Raw genomic sequence first — 21,416 nt, 5'->3', positions numbered from 1 at the left:
ATCCTCTTCTACTTGTCTACTTGATCGTTTCCCTCTTTCACATACACGCGCACGATACTTTATATACCATTCAAACTCTAAGTGCGAACTTCAAAAGATGTAATGTCCCTTCTGTAAATGCAATGCATAGGACTTGCCCGTGACACGATGCCAGAAGTGTAAATAGTTACGCGGGTTACAACATCTAGTACTCACTAATCTTTTCCAACAAAATTAAGTTCATGCATATATATTATTGTACCTGTAAAAAGAATGACATAATTGTAAGAATTTATACGTTATATTTTAATGAATTATTATAAAAAAAGCATTTTTAATAACTAATTTTAATTAACTACACTAGAGATTTTTCTGATATAAACCACAGGTATCACTGGAAGCAGAGAGATGGAATGACGTAGGAGAAGTTGGGGACCCTAACTTTTTTTTAAAAAATTAAAATTTATAATACTAATATTATGATATTTATTTTATTTGGGAGATGTAATTGTGTATATAATAGTAATATTTAAGTGTCATTTGTTATTTTCTATTTATACTTTTCAACGTGAAGTTAATAACATTTATTTCCCATTTTAGATAAATATTCTCTCTTTTTAATAGTCTCTATCGTCAAGGTGATTATATTATTTTCTTTTTTAAAAAAAATATTTTAACTAGTATAACTTACTTTCTTAATGTTTTTTTTTAATTTGTTATTGTTATAATCTCACCATATATTAAAAGTATTTAAAAATAATAATTAATACTTCTAAAAATATTACACTTATATATATAGAAAAAATCAAATTAAAGTACAACATATTTATAGCAATCTTTTTATGAAGAACATCAACGACTACCTACCCTAACCCTCCCATCGCATAAGTAACATAATAATACAATAATATTACCAATACGGTTAATGCAGGGCGTTCTGTGTGTGTAATAGTGTAAATCTCAAAGTCAATGACTGGTTTTGTTATTGTCAGCTTTGTTAAAGGTCGACAAAGAAATTTGCCTCCCAATAAGCCTAACGAATCTTAATGTGTGTGCTGCGCTAATCTTCAACTTTCAGTCACTGAAATTCTTGATAAATACTACATTATGCATTGAATCTCTTCTCTTGTTTGTTTTATATATACGACTACTACCCACACTAATAGGAGTACATATATAAGTACTATCTCGACAAAAGTGACATGCTCATAGTTTGCCTCATATACTCTCCATTACTGTTTCATTTTCAACGGTCTGTCAAGACATCTTTTTTCCTTTCTGTGATATAGTACAAATATTAAAAGGAAAATGATTACCATATACCTAGCTCATTTTTTAGGTATATTTTTTGGTGTATGAACGAGAGCAAAAGAGAAATAGAAAGAAGAAAAATGGGGGAAAAATGTTGGAAGTATAAATATAATATCCCATATTAAAAAGAAGATTATCTTAAATATCCTCTAATGGAATATAATTTTTTATAATATAAAATAGAGATCAAATATACCAAAAGCATTAAAAAAATCAAATCAAACCAATTTTTGCACATAACTTCCTTTCAGAATCCACTTAATTATTATTCCACATACACATATATGTGTATATGTGGGTGAACGTGAAGCCAAAGCTAGTAGTACGTATATAGGTAACTCAAGATGAAAAGCTGTGGAGATAAAGATAGGACATAGGTAGCGATAACAACAAAAGACTAATAATAATTTTATTGCATGTGACATTTTGGCTTTTGCATACTGACAAGAAAGGCCACCATCGTCTCCTCTTGACTCCATCAACCCAACACCATACATGCACGCACACAGAGTCACAGACACACAGCCTGCCAATGCTTTTCGAATATATTTATATATCTAGCTTCCTTTCTCATGTCATTATTTAGGACTCTTTTTAGACCAGTAAAATTAATCAAAAGAAATTAGATAATATCATTAATACTATTTTCGTTCTTATATATAAGACAATTACTAAATTTATTAATATAAAAAATGGTTAGAGTAATTAGTTTATTATAAACTTTAATTTTATTTTTAAGACTATTTATTACATTACTAACTTAAGAGATGATTATTTTTTAAAGGATAATATTTTAGTCAATGAATATATCTTATTTTATTGATAACTTAATAAATATAGTCATTTTCATGAAAAAAATGAATATAATCATAAATAGAGCTCACAGTTAATTACAAATACAAAAATAAAAATAAAATAATCATATATTTGTTATAAACAGAAAAAAAGTATCTTTTGTTTCTTATATATATAGAATTAGAGGTAGTAATATTTTAAATCAAAATAAAAATTAAGTACATTTCTTGTCTTCGTTAGGCATCAACCTAATTGAAGGAGAAAACTTAAACACAATACCTTATGTGTTCCTTTTACTGTTTTCTAATGCGAATTGAAGGTTCACTTTGGTAATTCATGAAATCATTTAATACATACTTTTATTATGCAAATTATATTGAGATAATTAAAACTTAATTTTAATTGAACAATAATACAAACAGTACCTAAAGTACTTTTATCCATATGGAATAAATGTATTTTATATTTTTTTCACCATGTTTTAAAATTGTGATGATTAATTTTAGTTGGAGAACTTAATTGATAATCTTAGAGACATTTATTTCAAAGTATGATCCTAAATTTTAAGGAATCATGTTCTCAGAAATATTATTACTAAAAATGTTATTCTAGATAATATTTTAAAATGAGTTTGATTAAATTTTAACATTTTTAGGAGTATTATTAAATTTTAAAATAATTGAAAAAAACAAGAGTTGAAATAAAATTTTAATAAGAAAATAAAAGCATTCAACATTTTCACAAGAATACAAATTTTCCACCACTCCACGTGAAAATAAAAAAGTGAAATAAATTATGTTTTAACTATTTTCCAGAAATGAATAATACCCAAAATATTTTTTTAAAACTTGAAATAAATATGAAAATATTATATTCTCAATTTCAAATTTCTAGAAATAACGAATTTTTAATCTATAAAACAAACACGCTCTTTTAATAAAATCTTTCACTTTTTCTCTTCCAAACTCCAAAGCTCAAACTCAAAACATTTTAAAAATCTAAGTTAAATTCTAATTAGACAAACTTAATGATAACAGATCATATATAGAGAGAGAGGAATTCATGACAACAAAGCACCAAATATATTAATATTCAGTCAAATAAAAAAAAACTGAACTAAAGCATTGTACTTGATTTAAATTGAGAGAACAACAATCAAAACTAAGATCTGAAGTCTAAAGCGGATTGAAAAAAAAAAATCTATAACGAGGTGTTAAAACCAAAACAGATTGATGATGATTGACGATTCAAGAGTCAAGGGTCAGTGTAATGGCAAAGTTGTGTTGCCTATTTTACCCTCGTGACTTGGAATTATTCTCCTGTCTGTGTCTAACAATTCCACCACGTCTCGGGGGCAGTGGTTGTCCCAAGGAAACCAAAGCCTTGTTGGGGCTTCAGAAGCGCGTGGTGGTGATGATGTTGACGGTGCGGTTGGACTTGGTGGTACTCTACGGCCCCAGTGAACGCTAGCATATCCTTGACGTTGGTGCTAACGTCAACCGCGCCGCCGTTAGCATCTGCCGTGAGACCCAGAAAGTCCCTTGTGAGACGGTCACTACTCTTGAACATTGTTCTCGTGTAGTTGTTGTTATCTGGCACCAACACCACCGGGTCGAGTTGACTCACTGTACCGATTCCGAACTCGCCTGCGCCGAGGTGGTGAGCCACGTGACCCCTCACGCGCTGTTGTGGCCCAACAGGTACTGGGCCTGTTATGGCAGCGGCTCCAACGGTTGCAGCCTTCTGAAGCAGCGCAGTGGCTGACATGTATGATGACGTGGCAGGTGCTGCTGCTGCCACGTGGAGGTTCCCAAATGGTGAGGCTATCATGCCCCTGTTGTTGTTGTTGGGCTGTTGCCCTTGTTGTTGCTGTTGGAGAAATGAAGAGAGGGTGGGGTTGTGGAAGCTTTGAGACTCTGGCTTGATGTGGAGGGAAGTGGTGGCAATGTTGTTGCTAGGGTTAGGGTTTTCTTGAGATGAGTCCCATTGGTTGAAACTGGTCATTTGGTGGTTTTGGAAGTTCTGTTGTTGGGTTTGGAAAAGATATAGAGATTGGAATGGGTTTGTTGTTGTGGTGGTGACGGTGGCGGCGGCTGCAGCGGCTAATTGATTTGCTGATAGTCTTGCACTTTCTTCCGCCAATGCATCACAGAATGCCCTATGTGTTATGAAACTGTCCTTCCTGCGGTTTTTCACATCATAAAACATTACAATTTGTATTATCTTCACTGCCTAATAACAAGATTAGAGTATTTATTATTAGTATTTAGAGTGAATAAATTTATAAAATATGTTTATTTGAAGCAACATTGGATATAGTATTTATCATTTAAAAAAATTGTAAGAATCAAATATGACAGATTTATATCAATTTGTGCACACTGTTCATGTAAGCTAAATTTTCTTAGTTAGTAGTATTTATCATTAATTTAGAGTGAGTTAAATTTGCTATCCTGTATTAGAAGAAAGCATTAATTAGAAAAAATGGAGGACATGAATTAATAGGAAAAACTATTGCATTATTGTTTTGGATTGTATTTCTAAGTGAGTAATGTGAATGGGAATGGTGATGTGTTCATCATAAGAGTAACATTAACAAGTAATTAAATGGTCGAGAGTATATTTTATTATAGGGGGAGATCTATCATACGTGATTGGAGTATGGAGTACTGTGTCCCGTTTGGAAAAAGGAATGTATGGAATATGGGGAAGTCATGCATGGGAGAGCGAGTCCACAGGGAATGAAGTGTCAAAGGCTTGGACCAAACGAGATACCATGTCGTCATTTGGTCAAATTTAAAGTAGGAGAGAGAAATTACTACATACTGATGCATGGACACACGCTTATGCTTTTGTGCATGAAGAAATGGCTATACAAATTATGAGTATATATTGACACATAGTGTTGATGGTTATAGCTTGTTAGTGATGTCAAAAGCCTTTGGAAACTAGTGCTCATGCAAGACACAAAAATATGGAATTGAAGAAGTCGATCTCATGTAACTATGCAAGTATATATTCACTGATGAAAGCTTGAGGAAAGAAAGCAACTTGGCATCTGATATTGTTGCAGATTTATCAGATTTCACAATGATGAAAATCGAGAGATACAATGCACAGTATTATTCTCAATAAAACAAAATTAAGAGAATGAGAAAGTCAGAAATCATCGCCAATTGTGTCTTTTATATTGGTTTTTTAGTAGACAAAAATAAATCATCATCATCATTTTTTGAGTATGCAGCCACTTGCACACGCGCAAATGTACATAAGAGGGAAGGAAAGAGAAATTACAAATATTCTAGAAGACAATTGAGCACTATCTGACACACTGAAAATTTTGTAGTCTAAAAAACTAGTATGAAGTTAAGATTTAAACTTTTCCATGGAGATAATAATGCAGAAATAGTATTATATCATCATCATCATGCCCTTCATGTATGTGCATGCACCACATGTTTTCTTTTTTTGAAAAAATAATAATAATTAAAGATCAAAATTGCTATTGAGTCACAGACTACACAGTAGATAAAACAAAAGATACGTGAATTGTGCTTTTTTGGTTATTGCCATATATTCATTTGGCAGTTTCAGGATTCAAAGATAAGTATATCTCTCTTGCAATAGAAGCATGTTATGTTGTCCCACTTTCGTGCTACCTGTAAATGCCATTCTAATATGCCATGGCGAGTGCTTACCATTCTTATGTAAAACCAAAGATCGATCCACTGAAAAATAAAAATATTAAAGATAGGCTTCTGATATTATACGTGTTTTTATATTTTATTTTTTAAAAAAAATGCGTGCTTGTATGTACAGTAATAAGTGAAGTAAAAAATGGATACAAAAACCATCAAATTAAAGAAAAAAACAGTGAAGTAAAGAGAAGATTGGATCGACTTCTAACATGTTTGGGTGACGGTAAGGTGAGCCAAAATCAATTCTAAAACCACGGTGAATGAAAAGTAACATGTAATTGTTTGAAAAAATCATATAATAATACTGTGATTTTGAGATAATCATCATAATTTTAAAGCATATCTAAACATGCTAGAATTAATTGAGAGAAAAACATTAAATATGAACATTTTAGAATTGTGAGAGAAATTGGATAAGTGATAAAGAACAAGTTTAATTACCTGGAAAAAAGTGTTCCACAATCACATCTATATTCTCTAGTACCACAGGTTTTTGAGTGAGCTTTCCAATCTGACTGAACCGCGTATATCTTTGAGCACTTTTCACATTTCCACTTCTTCTCTCCATGCTTTCTGCAGAAGTGTTTCTTGATTCCTGTAAGATCCCCCAGGGCCCTTGAGGGGTTGTGGTGAACGCATGAAGGTTCAGGGCAAACGTATGCTTTCTTTTTCACCTCTTTGCTGCTCCTTTGCTTCAGCTTCCAAGGGAGGTTGTGGCCCCTCTTATGTAGCTGCAGGTTCTGATCTCTCGGGAAACCCTTGTGACAGATCTCACAAACAAATCTGTTTGTGGCCATAAGGGTCTTCGGAGATAAGGCTATCACTTCAGCATCTGGGTCTGAAACAAACACTTTCCATATTTTAACTTGATCAACTGAAGGACATATATATTTTCATAAAAAAAATTTAAGATGAGTTAAGTTTCCATAGCAAACATCTCTCACAATTCCTACAAAAAATAGTTATAGATTATCTACCAACGAAAATTTTAAATTAATAATAAAATTTGAACTCATATCCTTCTGAGATGTGAGTCATATTCGAACTCGTGTTATCAACTAGACTTAGCTTTATTTTGTAGGATATATATGTTATAGGTACCAAAGAGTTCAATTAATTGATTGTGAAATGATAATGAAGTATAGTGTACCTGGATTTCCAGGGAGGCTCCTCTTTTTCTTGATCTTTTGAGGCTGTTGCTGAGGAGAAATGCTTGAGACCCCATGATTGAGTCCTCCCAAGTCCTGAACTTTTGTACCAGAAGAAACACTGGCATCCTCAGACAAAGAAGTTGAATAGGAAATAGCAGTGGGGAACATATTGCCTTTAATTTGAAGAAAAACTCCAACAGGTTGGGAATGAAAAAAAAAAGAAGAAAAAAGCGAGATACGATGTTATATTCTCTTGTCTTGGTTTATTTGTTTGTTTTCCCAATCCTAGCTATATGCTATTTTGGTTCCACAAGAAGTCACTTTTGCACCTTGGAACAGACCAAGAAGACGATAAGCAAAACAAGTGCAAAAAATTCTAAAACTTATTGAGGAGAGGGGGGCATGCTAGCAGCTAGTGAGGTGGCAAAAACATGTAGAAAGAGAAAGGCATAATTGGAGATTCTCTTTGTGGTAAAAAGAAAGCTAAAATTAATCTCGTGAAGAGAGGATATATGATGATGGTGGTGATGATGGTGGTGTGTTATTTTCCAAGTCGCTATCTTATCTATCTAAGCCATGGATTGCTTGTCTGAGCAACTCTGCACAACTATATCAGACACATCTCTCTCTTTTCTCTCTCTCTTTGTATGTGTGTATGTGTGTGGAATTGATCAAGAGAGAATCCGGCATGCAATCGAAAGCAGAAGATATTTAATATCCTAATTAAATACAACAATCTCAGTTCCCAAATAGGACTTGGCAACTTTTTTTTCTTCTTTTCTTATAAAAAAAACTATTTGGGTGTACAAAGAGATGGGAGAGAAGATGAGATGAGAAAATGAGTTCTATTATGTTGTGTCTATTGTAAATAATAGAGACGAGAAGAAAGGGTGATGATGACAGTGGCAGACTAACGAGGGAGGTGACAAAATGTAATGGAAAATGTTTCATAAATATTTAATGTGTTATTCAACATTTAGGTTATGCCGATTTGAAGAAAAAGACAATAAAAAATGAGAAAAATAAATAATAAAATGATGTGAGATTTATATTTTCACATTCCATTTTATTTTAAAATTCTTAACTTAATTTATTTTCTTTTCATTTATATTTTCTCTATTAAATGGACCCCTACAAACGGTAAAAAAAAAAAGAAAATAATAAATGTAATAAAATTTATAATGTATATGATAAAAAAATGTAAAATATTAATAGAATATTTAAAATATATAAATGATAATTTGTATATACTCAAAACACATCATAAATAATTTTTATTTGTATGTATATAAAAATAAGGAAAAACTTTGGTAAGTAAAAGCAAGGCAGTGGAAGTCTGGAGAGAGAAAGCTAGACATGGAAGATATGGAGTGGCATTGCAGCAGCGCAAATACTGAAAAGTATCTTCACCCATGTCATGACTTGGGAAAATTTCAGCTTTTATTTAACACTTAGCAGTTTAATTTTTATACTACATAATAAATATAATTTTACACTGTTAATAAATTAAAAAATATTCTATATCTAACTTTTAAAATAACTATTATATAGTATTTAACAGTTTTAGGAGCTATGTAACAATTTATGATTCAATAATACTATAATAGTACATTATAAACTCTTTATTTAAATAAAAAATGTTTTTCAGACTTTTTTTAGAATAATATTATTTTTACGCATAATTTTTATGATGTTTTAATTTATTTCTATATCTTATATTATTTGGTTTATTTTATATTTGTTTTTTGTTTTTATTCCCTCTTTATTGTAAAAATTATTATAAAATATTACTATTATTTTTGTTAATACTTGTTTCTTCTTAAATATATAAAAATTTTATGGTTTTGGAAAAATGTTTCCATGAACGTAAGATTAACTCTCAAATCAGAATGGTGGTTAGGCAAAACCTTTCTTGACATAAAGATTACAAAATTAATTTAAACTGTGAACATTGCAACTAATGTTTATATGAAATTACAGTTTATATTATTTTTATTATGACCATTTTTAAGTACATGCATCTTCATCTTTTTATATATGATAAAAAAGAGAGAGTACTCACTTTTCTTCTTTTTATCATAGGAAAGAGTGTATGTATAATATAAAAAGAAAGAAAATGCAAAATTATCACTACTCTATTAAAATTAACCCTTTTATCAATAATTTTTGTATGTCTTGTATTTATAAACTAATTTCAGTCTTGTTGTACTTTCTCACATTCTTTCATTTGTATTTTATTAATAAAGAAGAGATGAAAAAAATCACCTGTTCTTATTAAAGGAGGGATAAAAATGGTGTATGGAAAAGAAATGTAGGAATATAATTTTGATTAAGGTTGATTTGAGTAGGGTTCTAACGTGGGCACTTTCTGGCTTTTCTTTTGTTACCGTAGTAACCAGGGGTATTTGTAATATGATTTGGTGTGATTTTAGTTTAAAATTAGTTTGAATCAAATAAAAAAATTAGGTGTAATATAATTTAGTTTGATTTAAATTATTTATCAAATTTAAACCAAATCAAATCAATATTTTCAAAATTTTGTTAAGTTACAATGATTAAACTTAAAAAAAATAGTAAAATAGAGAGACCCGAGACAAGCATTGGAGAGAGATGCCGCCGTAAATGCCCAGAGGCCTATGCCGGAGAGCACGCTGCTGCAAATGTATGGCCACATGAAGAATGATTTAGGCATTAGTTTTAGGATTCCAGTTTTAGGAGTTAGAGAGAGAGAGAGTGTGAGATTAAGCGTTAAGTGTTAAATTTCACGTTTTAATCTTAGTGTATTGTTAACCGTTTAATAAGTATATCAAAAATGTTAAAGTAGTAAAAATTTAGAAGTCCAAGGGTGGATTTTTACGGGAACTTTATTTTTCCTTGTATTGGATAATTTTTAATTTATAAAAATAGAATATGAGATGAAATATAAAAGATGAGTTTAAAAGAATACTATATAAAATAATAATTATTAATAGAAGATAAAGGAAATAATAACTATTAGTAACTATTATTTGCTTAAAATGTATTATTTTATATTTTTCTCTACTAATTATGTGAATTTTTCCTATCCACGTCTATTAGAATACTTGTCACACATGTCTCACGATGAAAAACCTATTTTACCTATATATCTCCCAAATATCTTTGCAAACAAACATTAGATAAAATGTATAAAGTTCTAATTTTGAATGTTTGCTTTGATGAATGAGCATAATGCAATCACTCTATGTCTGACAATAATGTTATTAAGATACATATTCCTTTTAGTTCTATTAGATATTATTCTCTGTTTGATCAACTAATCCCTAAAACTGATGCATGAAAGACCTTCCTTATATTTTTATTAAGGATTATTCTTTGTCGAGCACTTAACTCCACAAGGATGAATGATACATAAAATTAAAGTAAGAAAGAATAATAGGAAAGAAAACACTTGTTTACATTGATGGATATGAAGCATACAATACATCTTTTGACTTTTTAGGTTTACCCTAACTAAGGGTTTAGCCTCTCATGATCATAAGGGGTTTTACACTATAAAAGAAGCATAGAAATTGATGGAGGACAAAGAATGGAAAAAGGGAATAGAAAATAATGGAAGAGAATAAAGAATTTCCTAAGGGAATTTCTCAGGCTTTGAGTGTGTGTTAAAGTGCTCTTAGATATGTCTTTTCCCTTTAGCTTGAGCCTTTTTTTATGTTTTTATAGTTACCTGGAATGGACTTGGCCTGCATACTCGCACTAAGCCTATGTTGCTTGCTTAGCACATGTGTTTATTTTCGTGCTGAACGTGTCTTGGGTTGGACCTAATGTCAAAATCTTCATTTTTCATATTTTTGTTATTTTCTGCATCTTAATCTTTCCTTTTCATATCCGCAAGTCATTACGAAAAACACCAATTCTTAACAATTAAACATAAATGACCCCTAAATAAATATTTTTAAAATTATTTTCATTATATTTTATTTATAAAAAATAACTCATATTTAACAATTGTCATGTATGACTGAATGTAATTATCTTTTTCACAAAAGCTTAAACTTAAATTACATGTCGTATACCTATATGAATCCTATAATAATTAAACTAATGAGTATAGTTGAATTTAGTTTGATTTAATTTTTACATGTCAAACCGAAAATTGAGCGATTTGGGAAAAATGAAACCAAACTATTTAATTTTTCTGCAGTTTGCAAATTTTTGGATCAATTTTTTATTTTACATTCGATTTAATTGGATTCTCAACATCCCTAGCCGTAATAACCAGGAAGACAACCGAATTCCGAAAGCACCTTTCGACGAAGGCATTGATTAGGAAAAAAGACAGACATATATATATTGCTCATCAACAGGCTCATGAGTCATGAGTCATGAGATTGACAGGGTTTCGTAAAATTATTTTGGATAAAAAAATTCGAGTGAGAAACTAGAAAAGCTTGTGAAAGGTGATTTGCGAGATAACCCCACAACTTAAATTATTGATTCATTGATTGACGTTCGGTTTATATACCGTCCATATAATCTGACCATTATCGATCTTATTACGACCTTTTTTTTTCAATTTGTTACGAAGTTATAAGAAAATATGATTTGGCTTAATACATATAATCGATTAAACTGTAGTGCTTAATTATTTATACATTCTCTTAGAGTTGTCACGTGCTTCGTGCTTAAACATTTTCTATGATAAACAATAATTGACAAGTCATCAAGGTAGCTTGTTTTCTCGGTCATTCGTACACTTTCCCTAAGATTGTCAATTTGTTTGTGGAATTTAATACCAAATAATTGTTTGCCATTATATTCTTAAGGATTTTACGTCCCTCTTATTTGTACTATTGCCTTACAACTAGTATATGTAGAGAAAGTGCTCAAGCAAGGAAAACCCCCACAAACGAGAATTTGCAAATGTCTTTTTTCTTTTACTTCCTCTTTTCGATCTTTCTTTATTCCAAACCCAAATCTAAAGCTATGAAAGATATCACATAAATTTCCCATTTTACCCATTTCGTTGACTAAAATAAGTAAGGTTCACTTACTTTAGGGGCTATACAATATACATGCATATGCGTGGGCTACTACCGTACGTAGTAGCAAACCATACCACCCAAAAACCATTCCATGAACCAAACCTTAGGCGTGTAGGAAATAGGACCCATCACGAATTAGATCTTTGCGACTATGCATGTCCAGCTTCAGATTTGTTCTTGTATTTATCCATTGGAATCCTATGTGGGTTCTTTTTATCCAAGCTTTTGGAATCTGCAGGAATTAGGATTAGATTTCATTTCTCTCTTTAGTTTGTTTCTTCGAGGCGTCGGAAGATGATGTTTATGCTTATTCACTTTAGTATCATGATCAATTGATTGGGTCATGTTCTCTCGTTAGCGTTGAATTAGCATTCATTAATTAACTTTTGCATAATCTATATATTAATATATACCATGAACTTATACCAACAATTATTAATACACCAAATGGTACTGTAATATACATCACACTAATAATGTCGACTCATAATATTTCTATCCACAATTTAATTTCTTAGACAAATACTATATTAATAAATATAATCTTAATGCTTCTTTTTTTTTTTTTATCAGTGATATACATGTCAATTTTTTGTTGTTGTAAGACATGAACGTTGAACTCAAGTTAAACATAGAACACGGACATGACCTAAAAATAAAGATTAACCTACCTAACTCGTGGTTTATCATAGTTTTGACTAGTAGTAATATATATCAACTCTTTCAAAGTTGGTCTACTGAGTTGCATTAATTTCTCCGCCAAAAATCTTGCAGGGAATTGACAAATTGACGTGGAAGTTAGTTAATTTAATTTGAGAACTCTGAGACTCTCTTGAAGATAATGATGGCTCAAGGATGGATGGCCCTTCATTTTGACTACTTAACTTGGATTCTCATTTGAGATGGAGCCTACCTTTTATCGTTTTATGTAGAAAATTTCCTATTTTAATTACTCTAACAAGGTGTGCTACCCATAGAACGAGAAATTTTCCTCCTTAATTTAGGTTTTACTTCATGGGTGTACGATCTTATCTTATCCAGGGGCGGTTCTTCTTGGGAAAAAAAATCTAAAGTGGAGAGGAAACCCTCTATGAAGGTAAAATACCCTCTCATGGTGGGAGAAAGCCTCCTAAGTGGTTGTTGTTATGGTGCAACTCTAAATACTAAGTGTTAATCTTTAGCAACATTTTTTTTATCTAACACTTATTAAAATTGTTGTTAATTTTTTTTGATAATATTTAAAAAATATTACCAAATATGAATAAATGTTATTAATATATTTTTACTACATTTTATTAAATATTGTGTATAGTTTAAGTCATTAAAACTTTAGCGATATGGACTACATATAACATTTGATATCGCAAAAACATATTAGTAATATTTATTCATATTTAATAACATTTTATAAATATTACTAAAGGTTTTTAACAAACATTTTTAATAAGTATTAGAAAAAAAATTGTTAAATATCACATGTGTTGTAATAAAAATAACCCGTGTAATTACAAGAAGAGGGTATATAAATCCTTCCTATATTAGAAAATTTTTATTTACTTCTTATTATTTAAGAAATATTAAGTCTATTTTCTAATATCTATTAATGTAAAAAAAAAGAAACATATGTACCAAAACAATATCTTAATCACATTATTGGTTAACAAGGATAAGCAGCACAACTAAAAAAATCAACATAGACCAAAATTGGGGGAAAAAAATTCTAGAAATCCTGACCAAATGAGATGTATATTTTAAGGATGGATTAAATCTATATTATATAATACCTAATATATTCTTTATACAATTTCTTACATGTTTTAGCATGATTTATCGTATTATTAGTTTAAATTTATAATATTTTTATTACAAATTAATTTTTGCGAAACAAAAAAAATATACTAACGGAAGATAATATTATGTTCTGTTTGAGAGGGTTGGCAGGAGCCTACTAAAATTTGGTCTTTCCTATGATAAAGACACAATGGGTCTCTGATTTGGGAGGGTTCTCCTATCTCTTGGTTATTTTGTAATGACATCAAAGTCGATATCCATCAGCTAAGAGATATATTTTTTTCTTTAGATTTGTTTATTTATAATGTTGTTGTTTACATATGACATGCTTCCCTTTGTCTTTGCCATGCATATACTTTGCTCGACTCAAATGCAGAACGAAAATGACAAGAAAACCAATCGTCAACACATATACGAAGATAAGCTAGCTAGCATAAAAAGAAAAGTCCACATGTATTCATGTGACCCTAAGCAAGAATATGCGAGCAAGGTCATCGGGTAAATGAGAAGTTTGCATGCCTCGTTCAATCTCTATATATGTGATTAGGTTGTAAGAAATTTGTGTCACCCAAATTTGTGATCCACTCCATTCAGTATCATAACTACTAACTAGTGTGCCACAACATAAAATTGTGTGGTTTTCATGGTTAAACATGGTCGGGAAATTTTCTTAAATATTCATATGGTCCAGATTTTATTGCCAGTTTTTTTTTGTGTGTGCAATTATTGTCAATTTTATTGCCTATAAATAATTAATAAAATTGTCAATTTTATTTAATTATTCTGTCACATATCACAACTTAACTGATCTAGCTAGCTGCATATTAGATTTTCTCCACAAATAGGGAACTGCTATACATAATGAATATTTACATTTTAGTTTTATTCTCCCAAAATTTAGCACGCAACAATTATATGGAGTACTGAGAATTAATATCAAAATCTAGTCTAACTTCATAAAAAATCCACCAAAGAAAACAAATAAAGATACTGATTAAAAATGATAGAGGTTGTCAAAATAAAGATGTTAATGCATACCACCAAAAATATAAGTATCTTAACAAAAATATCAATCAATCAATATTTTTTAAATTGAAGAAAGGAGAACAAATTAGAGGGAAAAAAGACGCAGAAAGCAATAGGAAAAGCATAAATAAAAAGCCCGTAAATATAAATATAGGAAACAAAAGACAAATAGTTTTTTTTTTTAGAGGAAAAGACAATAGCTATGAATAAGACGTTATGTATATGAAAGACATCTAATATTATTATAACCATTATAATAATTTTTAGGGTCTTCAATTATATATGTATGATGACAAAATTATACATATGTATAATGACAAAATTATATTCAAGCAATAAAAAAAAAAAAAAAAAAGACAAAATTGCTTAGCCATGCATTTGTGTGTTGATGACATGTACATGACTAATCTTATAGATTGATTAAATTTTAAAAGATCACACAAGGATAAACTACCTGATAGAACGATATAGTGCCATGTAATATTAGAAGTTTGATGAAACAAAGTATATAAAAGTTACTTAGCTAATTAAAAAACTGCAAAATGGCTGTGTTAATTAACATCACATAAGTTAGAGAGAGAAAATAAAACATAAACTAAGCTGATGACAAAAAATAGTTACATTCAATTTTTTTCTAAATAAAGATGCTAGTATACCTGAAAACATGTATTTAAATATTGTGAAAAAATATTATTTAATCAATATATCTAAGATAAAAGAAAAATGAAGGGAGGAAAATGTAAAAAAAAATAAATTAAAAGTGCATAGGCACAAGAAAGAGGTTATAATTAACTTGGTACTGTAGGTAGAAAAAGACATAAAGGGGGAAAAAATAGCATGTGCAGCTTATTGATTTGGGGGAAGAGGGAACAACAAATAACAATATTCTAATAAATGATAAGATTCATGGAAGGAGGATATATTGCTCTTTTACATTTTACCAAATTATATGCAAAGCGAAAAGAATCGGCATGAATGGACTTATGGACTGTAAGGATTCTTCTTAAACGAAGATTACTTAGCCATGTATGTGCGTGTTGATGGCATGTACACGACTAATCTTAAGGATTGATTAAATTTAACCAGAAAATATACTGTTTATGATTGTTGATATAAAGTATTACTCAATAAATATTAAAAAAAATTAAGAAAAACAAAACTATAATGTCAACACTTCTCATAACTCTCAATCACTATACCCAAACAGAAAGCGGGGGGAAAAATTGCATCCGATAGAAGGTTACAAAATTCACTCTTGGAATCTTGTGATTGATGTCCTAACACAAGTTAAGAGGAGACTGCGACATGAATCTGAATTAAGGTTGTCAACCCACCAGCAAGAGGAACTATAATTAAATAATTATTTGAAGATATAAGATTAATTTAGTATTAAAAAGAAAAATAAAAGAGAAAAAAACTACAAGTTTGAACCTCCAGTTAGTGAAAACTAATAATACTAACAATTAATATTTATGAATAAACAAAAACTAAATGATCACTTTCTTTATGTGATTATGCCCTAGACACCTGACAGGTTTCGCTTGAGGCCTGAGAGAGAGCCCCGCATATGATTTTTGTTTTTTAGTTTTGAAGGTTTAAACGTGAACGGAATCTTGGAAGCATGAAGATACCTAACAAAATTGTCCATATGTAATGGAACATCATGAAATTCGACGTGTGGCCTGGTTTTATTTCTAGCCACATGACGAAGTCCCAGGCAATGGAAAAAGTATAGTGAGATAAAAAAAAATCAAACCGACAAGGTTAACCACCAACCGGATCTTGGGTTCAAAAGCAACAATCAGTTATGATTCTTGGAGACCAGCTACTTCGAATTCGTATCCATTCTACGGCTTCTGTATAATCTACAATATTCGTTAAGGTAATATATAATCAAAACAACAAAGAGGCAAATACAGCAATAGCTTGGTTGATATATAATATAATTAATTAAGATGAACATTACAAAGGAGAGGGGGTTTAATTTGAGTGGTTAAAAAAAAAAAAAACACATAAAACTGAACCTTGAGTAAATAACGATTGCTATCACTACCATAGATTCTTGTCCAAGCAACAGCTGCAACCTACCTAATCAAACAGAGAAAAGTGAGAAATTTTTTAGGTTCTACAAAAGGACATGCATCATCATATAATGGGGGGGTTAGAAACACCAAAAAGTAAATCATTTCCACATGTATCATGCCAAATGGGATGCCTCCTCCTCCATTCACCACATGAGTGCCTCCACTTGAACCAAATTAATGAACAATGTTAACCAATAATAATCTTGAGTACTATATGTGGTTGGTTTCATTTAGGACTTGAACCCAAGTAACCAAAGCGATTGGCCAACACATTGACATGATCTTCTTCTTCTTCATCTTGGTCTTGGGAATTAGTTGGATTAGTATCCAATTCACCCTCAAAACCCTCACTGAAAAGTTCTTCCCAGAACCCTTCATCAAGCTCTTTCTCCAGCCTCTCTTGTGATTGATCTAGTGCCTCATCAGGCTCCTCCTCTTGTTCCCTCCTTCCCTTACCATAACCTTGCATCTCCATAGCTAACACTTCCAACTCTGACACTCCAAAACCATATTCATCACCAAACACAAGAGACTCAACCTTAACACTGCTTGATTCTTCTCCAACAACCCCATGGTTTGGCCCTCTCTCAATTGGCCTTCTCCTCTTCTTGGACATGGCCTCTTCAAGCTCCTTCCTCTTCTCCTTCTGCTGAAGTAGCTGCTGAATAAAGGTTGGATTTTTCAAAGCTCTAGCCAAGAAAGCCATCATTTGTTGCTGCTTAATTTCCGTCCCTCTTAGCCTCTCCTCCATTGCTTGAAGGTATGACCTTGTGTTCTGTTGCTGCTGTCTCAGCTTCACAAGCTCCATCATCAACACGTGCTTGTCACGCCTCAAACGATCAATCTCTTCATCAAGTCCAAAGCGACCAACTTCAACACAGTGACCTTGTTGTGCTTGTTGAGAAGAAGAAGAATAATAATAATAAGAGGATGAAGAAGAAGAAGAAGAAGGCTGAGAAGAAGGTTGTTTCCTTCTCCTTATGTTTGCCAACAGGTGCCTGTGCCCTCTAAGGAATCCTTCATTTGCAAACTCCCACCTATCTGGATCAATTTTTCTAAAACCCTATGAAATTTAAACCCCAATACATAATTTTTAGTACCCAAAATCCAAAAACAAAAACTCAACACACAATTAATAAATTGGAAACCATAATTGCTATAATTATGATAGGAAATGGACAAAGTGGTTGAGCGTGAAGCCAAACTGTACCACCGGCCACAGCAGGAACAGATGGGATAGGAGAAAAAGAGAAATCTAGAAGTCTAGAAAAAAACCCACACAAGAAAACATGTGACTTTCAAATATTTTAATAGTACAGTACCATATAATAATTTTTTAACTAGTTTTAGTAATAAAACATGAAAACTTACCCGTGACTAGGAGTAAAGAAAATATAAAACCATAGAACAGTGAAACTATAGGTATTCCACTACAAAAGCTAGCAGAAAAAAAGTGACAGAGAACTTATTTTTCATTCAAATAAAACATTGGATTGTTTCTTAATTGGATTACCACTTATTTTTGCAAGTAAAAGAAACAACACAAAACTGAGATGCAATTTTTGGTACTGTTTTTCAATCAAAATTGAAGTTTACTTAGCAATTAGCATAATGAAAGTTTTCTTGAAATGTCAATAGAGATTGACGACATGAAAATCTAATTCTGAACAGAGAACTAACAAAGTACTTATGAAACTGCGTTTAAGTTTTGTGAATCCCATGAAACTGGAAGGAATGGAGACAAAACAAGTGAAGAGAGGACTTACGTAAGTGTTTAGTTGTCTAACAAAGCTTGAGAAATTGTTGTGCTTGAAGTATCTAGGAAGAAGGTCTCTGGAGAAAGCGTGTGGATCCCAAACAACAAAGCTGGCACCTCCTCTGTTCCATGAAACCATGTGGCTAGTGGTGGGATCCTCCACTGCATCGTAAGTCTTGGTCAGAAATGGGGGTGGCCCTATTTCGTGAAGCCCCCCCATTGGCCGAGGAGGAGGAACCATTGCTGACTCATCAACTCCTCCCGTTGTTGGCGGCGACGACGACGGTGGTGGCCATTCCAAGTACTCTTCTTTCACAGGATACAAGTAGTTCATTTTTTAGAAAATGAACAAACTTGATGGGTATTGGTACAGATATGTTAATTTAATTCACTCTTCTCACGATCATGTGCCCTCAGGTTAATGTCTTTGAGGTTTCTTCATAAGCAGAAACAATAAAAACCAAGGATGGACTTGACATAAAACAGAGAAGACAAATTGCAAGTAAAAAATACTACATCGAAACAGAGGAGAAAGAAGAAGAGGAAAAAAAAAACAGAGTAAAACAGGATATAATGCAGCTTAATCCAAATGGGATTCAGGGAAAGGGTTTGGGTTAGAAATCAGTGAAACGTGGAGGGAAAAGTGAAGCTTTGGAGTTTGAAGAATGCAGAGGACTCGGTTTCCTTGTTTGGAAAGTCGTTTGAGCAGTTACTAAAAAAACAGGATGGAGTGTTTGTCATAAACACATACATGCCTATCTAGGAAGATAGTATACAAGTGTTTATGCAGAAAGAAAGAAAGAAATTAATAGTGGAGTGTAATAGGAAAATAAAATAATGTTGTGTGGATAATAAAATAAAAAGGATAATTAATTAGAACATTCTAGACATATTGGGAGCAATATTGTTGTATTTTATTGATTTATTTAACAATTTTCCGCAAATAGCAAGTGGATGAGAGAGAAAGAGAGTGGGTGGGTACACGGTTCGGAAAGTTCTGGAAGTTACAGCCAACCAAGCACCATGGTGTGGTGGTGGGGGATGTCTGGTTTTTTAATGCTGTGGGATTCACATGTTTTGGAACTTGGAAGAGTGGTTTTTGATTGGAATATTGATATTTTTACAATATATGATCCCAAATGGTGGCAAATTCGATTCCCTTTCTTCAATCCGATGGTAACATATATAAGAAGCTACTTGCTTCATTAAAATTATAAGATTCAAAACCACAAAGAATTTATGGGAAGGATTTTCGGAAGTACATGGATGAAATGAAGCAACACCGGATATGTTGTCAGAACAAAATTTTAGTGTTTAATGTTATTTACTTATTTCTCATTGGTCGAGGGCGGTAAGCTTAACTATGCCGCTAAATCCGACAAAAAAGCCTTTGCTTAGTAATTCCGTACATAATATCTAGTGTCACCTCACTGCTTACTTTTAGTGTGCAACTATTTAGTGTGAACAATAAAAAAAGTTGTTTGTTTAATTTTTAATGTATTTTGAAAATATGTTATGTAATATTATGTATGTTGTCATTTTTTATATTTAAATAATAAATTTGTTTAGCTTTAGAAAAAAAGATAATTTAATGAAATAAAAATAACTAAAAGAATAAAATTGAGTCTTTCATATATACCTTTCATCCAAGTTAGAAATAATATTCCTTTCTTTGAAAATATAATATATCAATTTAAACGAAATAAATGATAGTATTTTCAACGACTAATGATATATTTACTCTCTTGTCAATTCTCTATTCATTTTTATGGTTTATGTTAATAATATAATATTAAGTTTTATTTTAAAATATTTGTTACATTAAAAATATATAATTTATTTATTTACTTTTATAATAAAATTCTTTTACTTTTTGTATTTTTAACATTAAGTTATTGTAGAATACTCTTTATATATTTGGGCTTATTAATAGAAATGTCAAATACATAAACCCATTTATAATTGGTTAATTTTCATATTTATCTTTTCAAGGTTAGGAGAAGAAACAGGGAAATCTTTTATTTCTTCTCATCTCATCTAACCGATCATGCGGAGACAACAATATCATATCAAATAATGTGACATGTCTCGAACATTATTATTACCAAATGATAAAATGAAAAAACTAAAGATAATTATCAGTTTTTAAGTCGGTTTTGCCCAATGTGATGGCTTTTATTTCCATCATCCTAATCATAAGAGTCGTCATATTGAACAAATTAATTAAAAAAATCGATGATTCCCTCAATCTTTGCATTTATCATTTGGTAGTAATAATTTTAGGAACATGTTACATTCTTCGAGTTAGACAATATTAAAGATTTTTTAAACACAAAAAGAAAAGACGAAAGAGGAATTATAGTAAAAGGAAGATGATGATCTCTATATACATATATATATATATATATTTTATAACCTTATAAAATATAATAATATTGATATTTAATCTCTGCCATCACAATGAGGATTAAAACAAGTGGGACTAAAATTGTTGGAATCAAAGATAAAAAAAGAAAGGAACAATGATATTTAAATACTTATCAATGATATTTAAATCTCACTGGATCTCGAACAGTATATAAGGTGTCTAAGTATCTAAAAAAATTAAAAACAAAACCCAGGATATTTAGATGTATAATTATATGAATTTCTAAAAATAAACCTCTCGTTATTGTACCATTTCATATAAATAAAAATATACGTACTGATTTGCAACTTGCAAAGCAGAAGACACAATAAATATTTGTAGGGAAATTAAGAACAAAAACATAAAGCATTTGTTGGCAAGCTAAGTAGTG

At 31.0% G+C, this 21,416-nt stretch overlaps 2 protein-coding genes across 2 annotated transcripts; both read right to left on the bottom strand.

Moving 5' to 3' along the window:
• Positions 1-3,144: 3,144 nt before the first annotated feature.
• Positions 3,145-7,871, bottom strand: LOC100812334 (protein indeterminate-domain 12). The gene is made up of 3 exons (XM_041014087.1): positions 6,934-7,871; positions 6,225-6,621; positions 3,145-4,267 (listed from the first exon to the last, which is right to left on the bottom strand). Exons 1-3 carry the CDS (start codon positions 7,100-7,102, stop codon positions 3,415-3,417), a joined length of 1,419 nt encoding a protein of 472 aa, XP_040870021.1. The 5' UTR covers positions 7,103-7,871; the 3' UTR covers positions 3,145-3,414.
• An 8,821-nt stretch (positions 7,872-16,692) lies between these two features.
• Positions 16,693-19,442, bottom strand: LOC100811798 (heat stress transcription factor A-7a). The gene is made up of 2 exons (XM_006576854.4): positions 18,629-19,442; positions 16,693-17,925 (listed from the first exon to the last, which is right to left on the bottom strand). The coding sequence occupies exons 1-2, from the start codon at positions 18,950-18,952 to the stop codon at positions 17,089-17,091; spliced, it is 1,161 nt and encodes a 386-aa protein (XP_006576917.1). The 5' UTR covers positions 18,953-19,442; the 3' UTR covers positions 16,693-17,088.
• Between the last annotated feature and the right edge of the window lie 1,974 nt (positions 19,443-21,416).

This window comes from Glycine max, chromosome 3, assembly GCF_000004515.6.
Source record: "Glycine max cultivar Williams 82 chromosome 3, Glycine_max_v4.0, whole genome shotgun sequence".
NCBI lineage: Eukaryota > Viridiplantae > Streptophyta > Magnoliopsida > Fabales > Fabaceae > Glycine > Glycine max.
The sequence above is the reverse complement of the archived record's forward strand: the minus strand, read 5'-3'. Positions and strand labels throughout refer to the sequence as shown.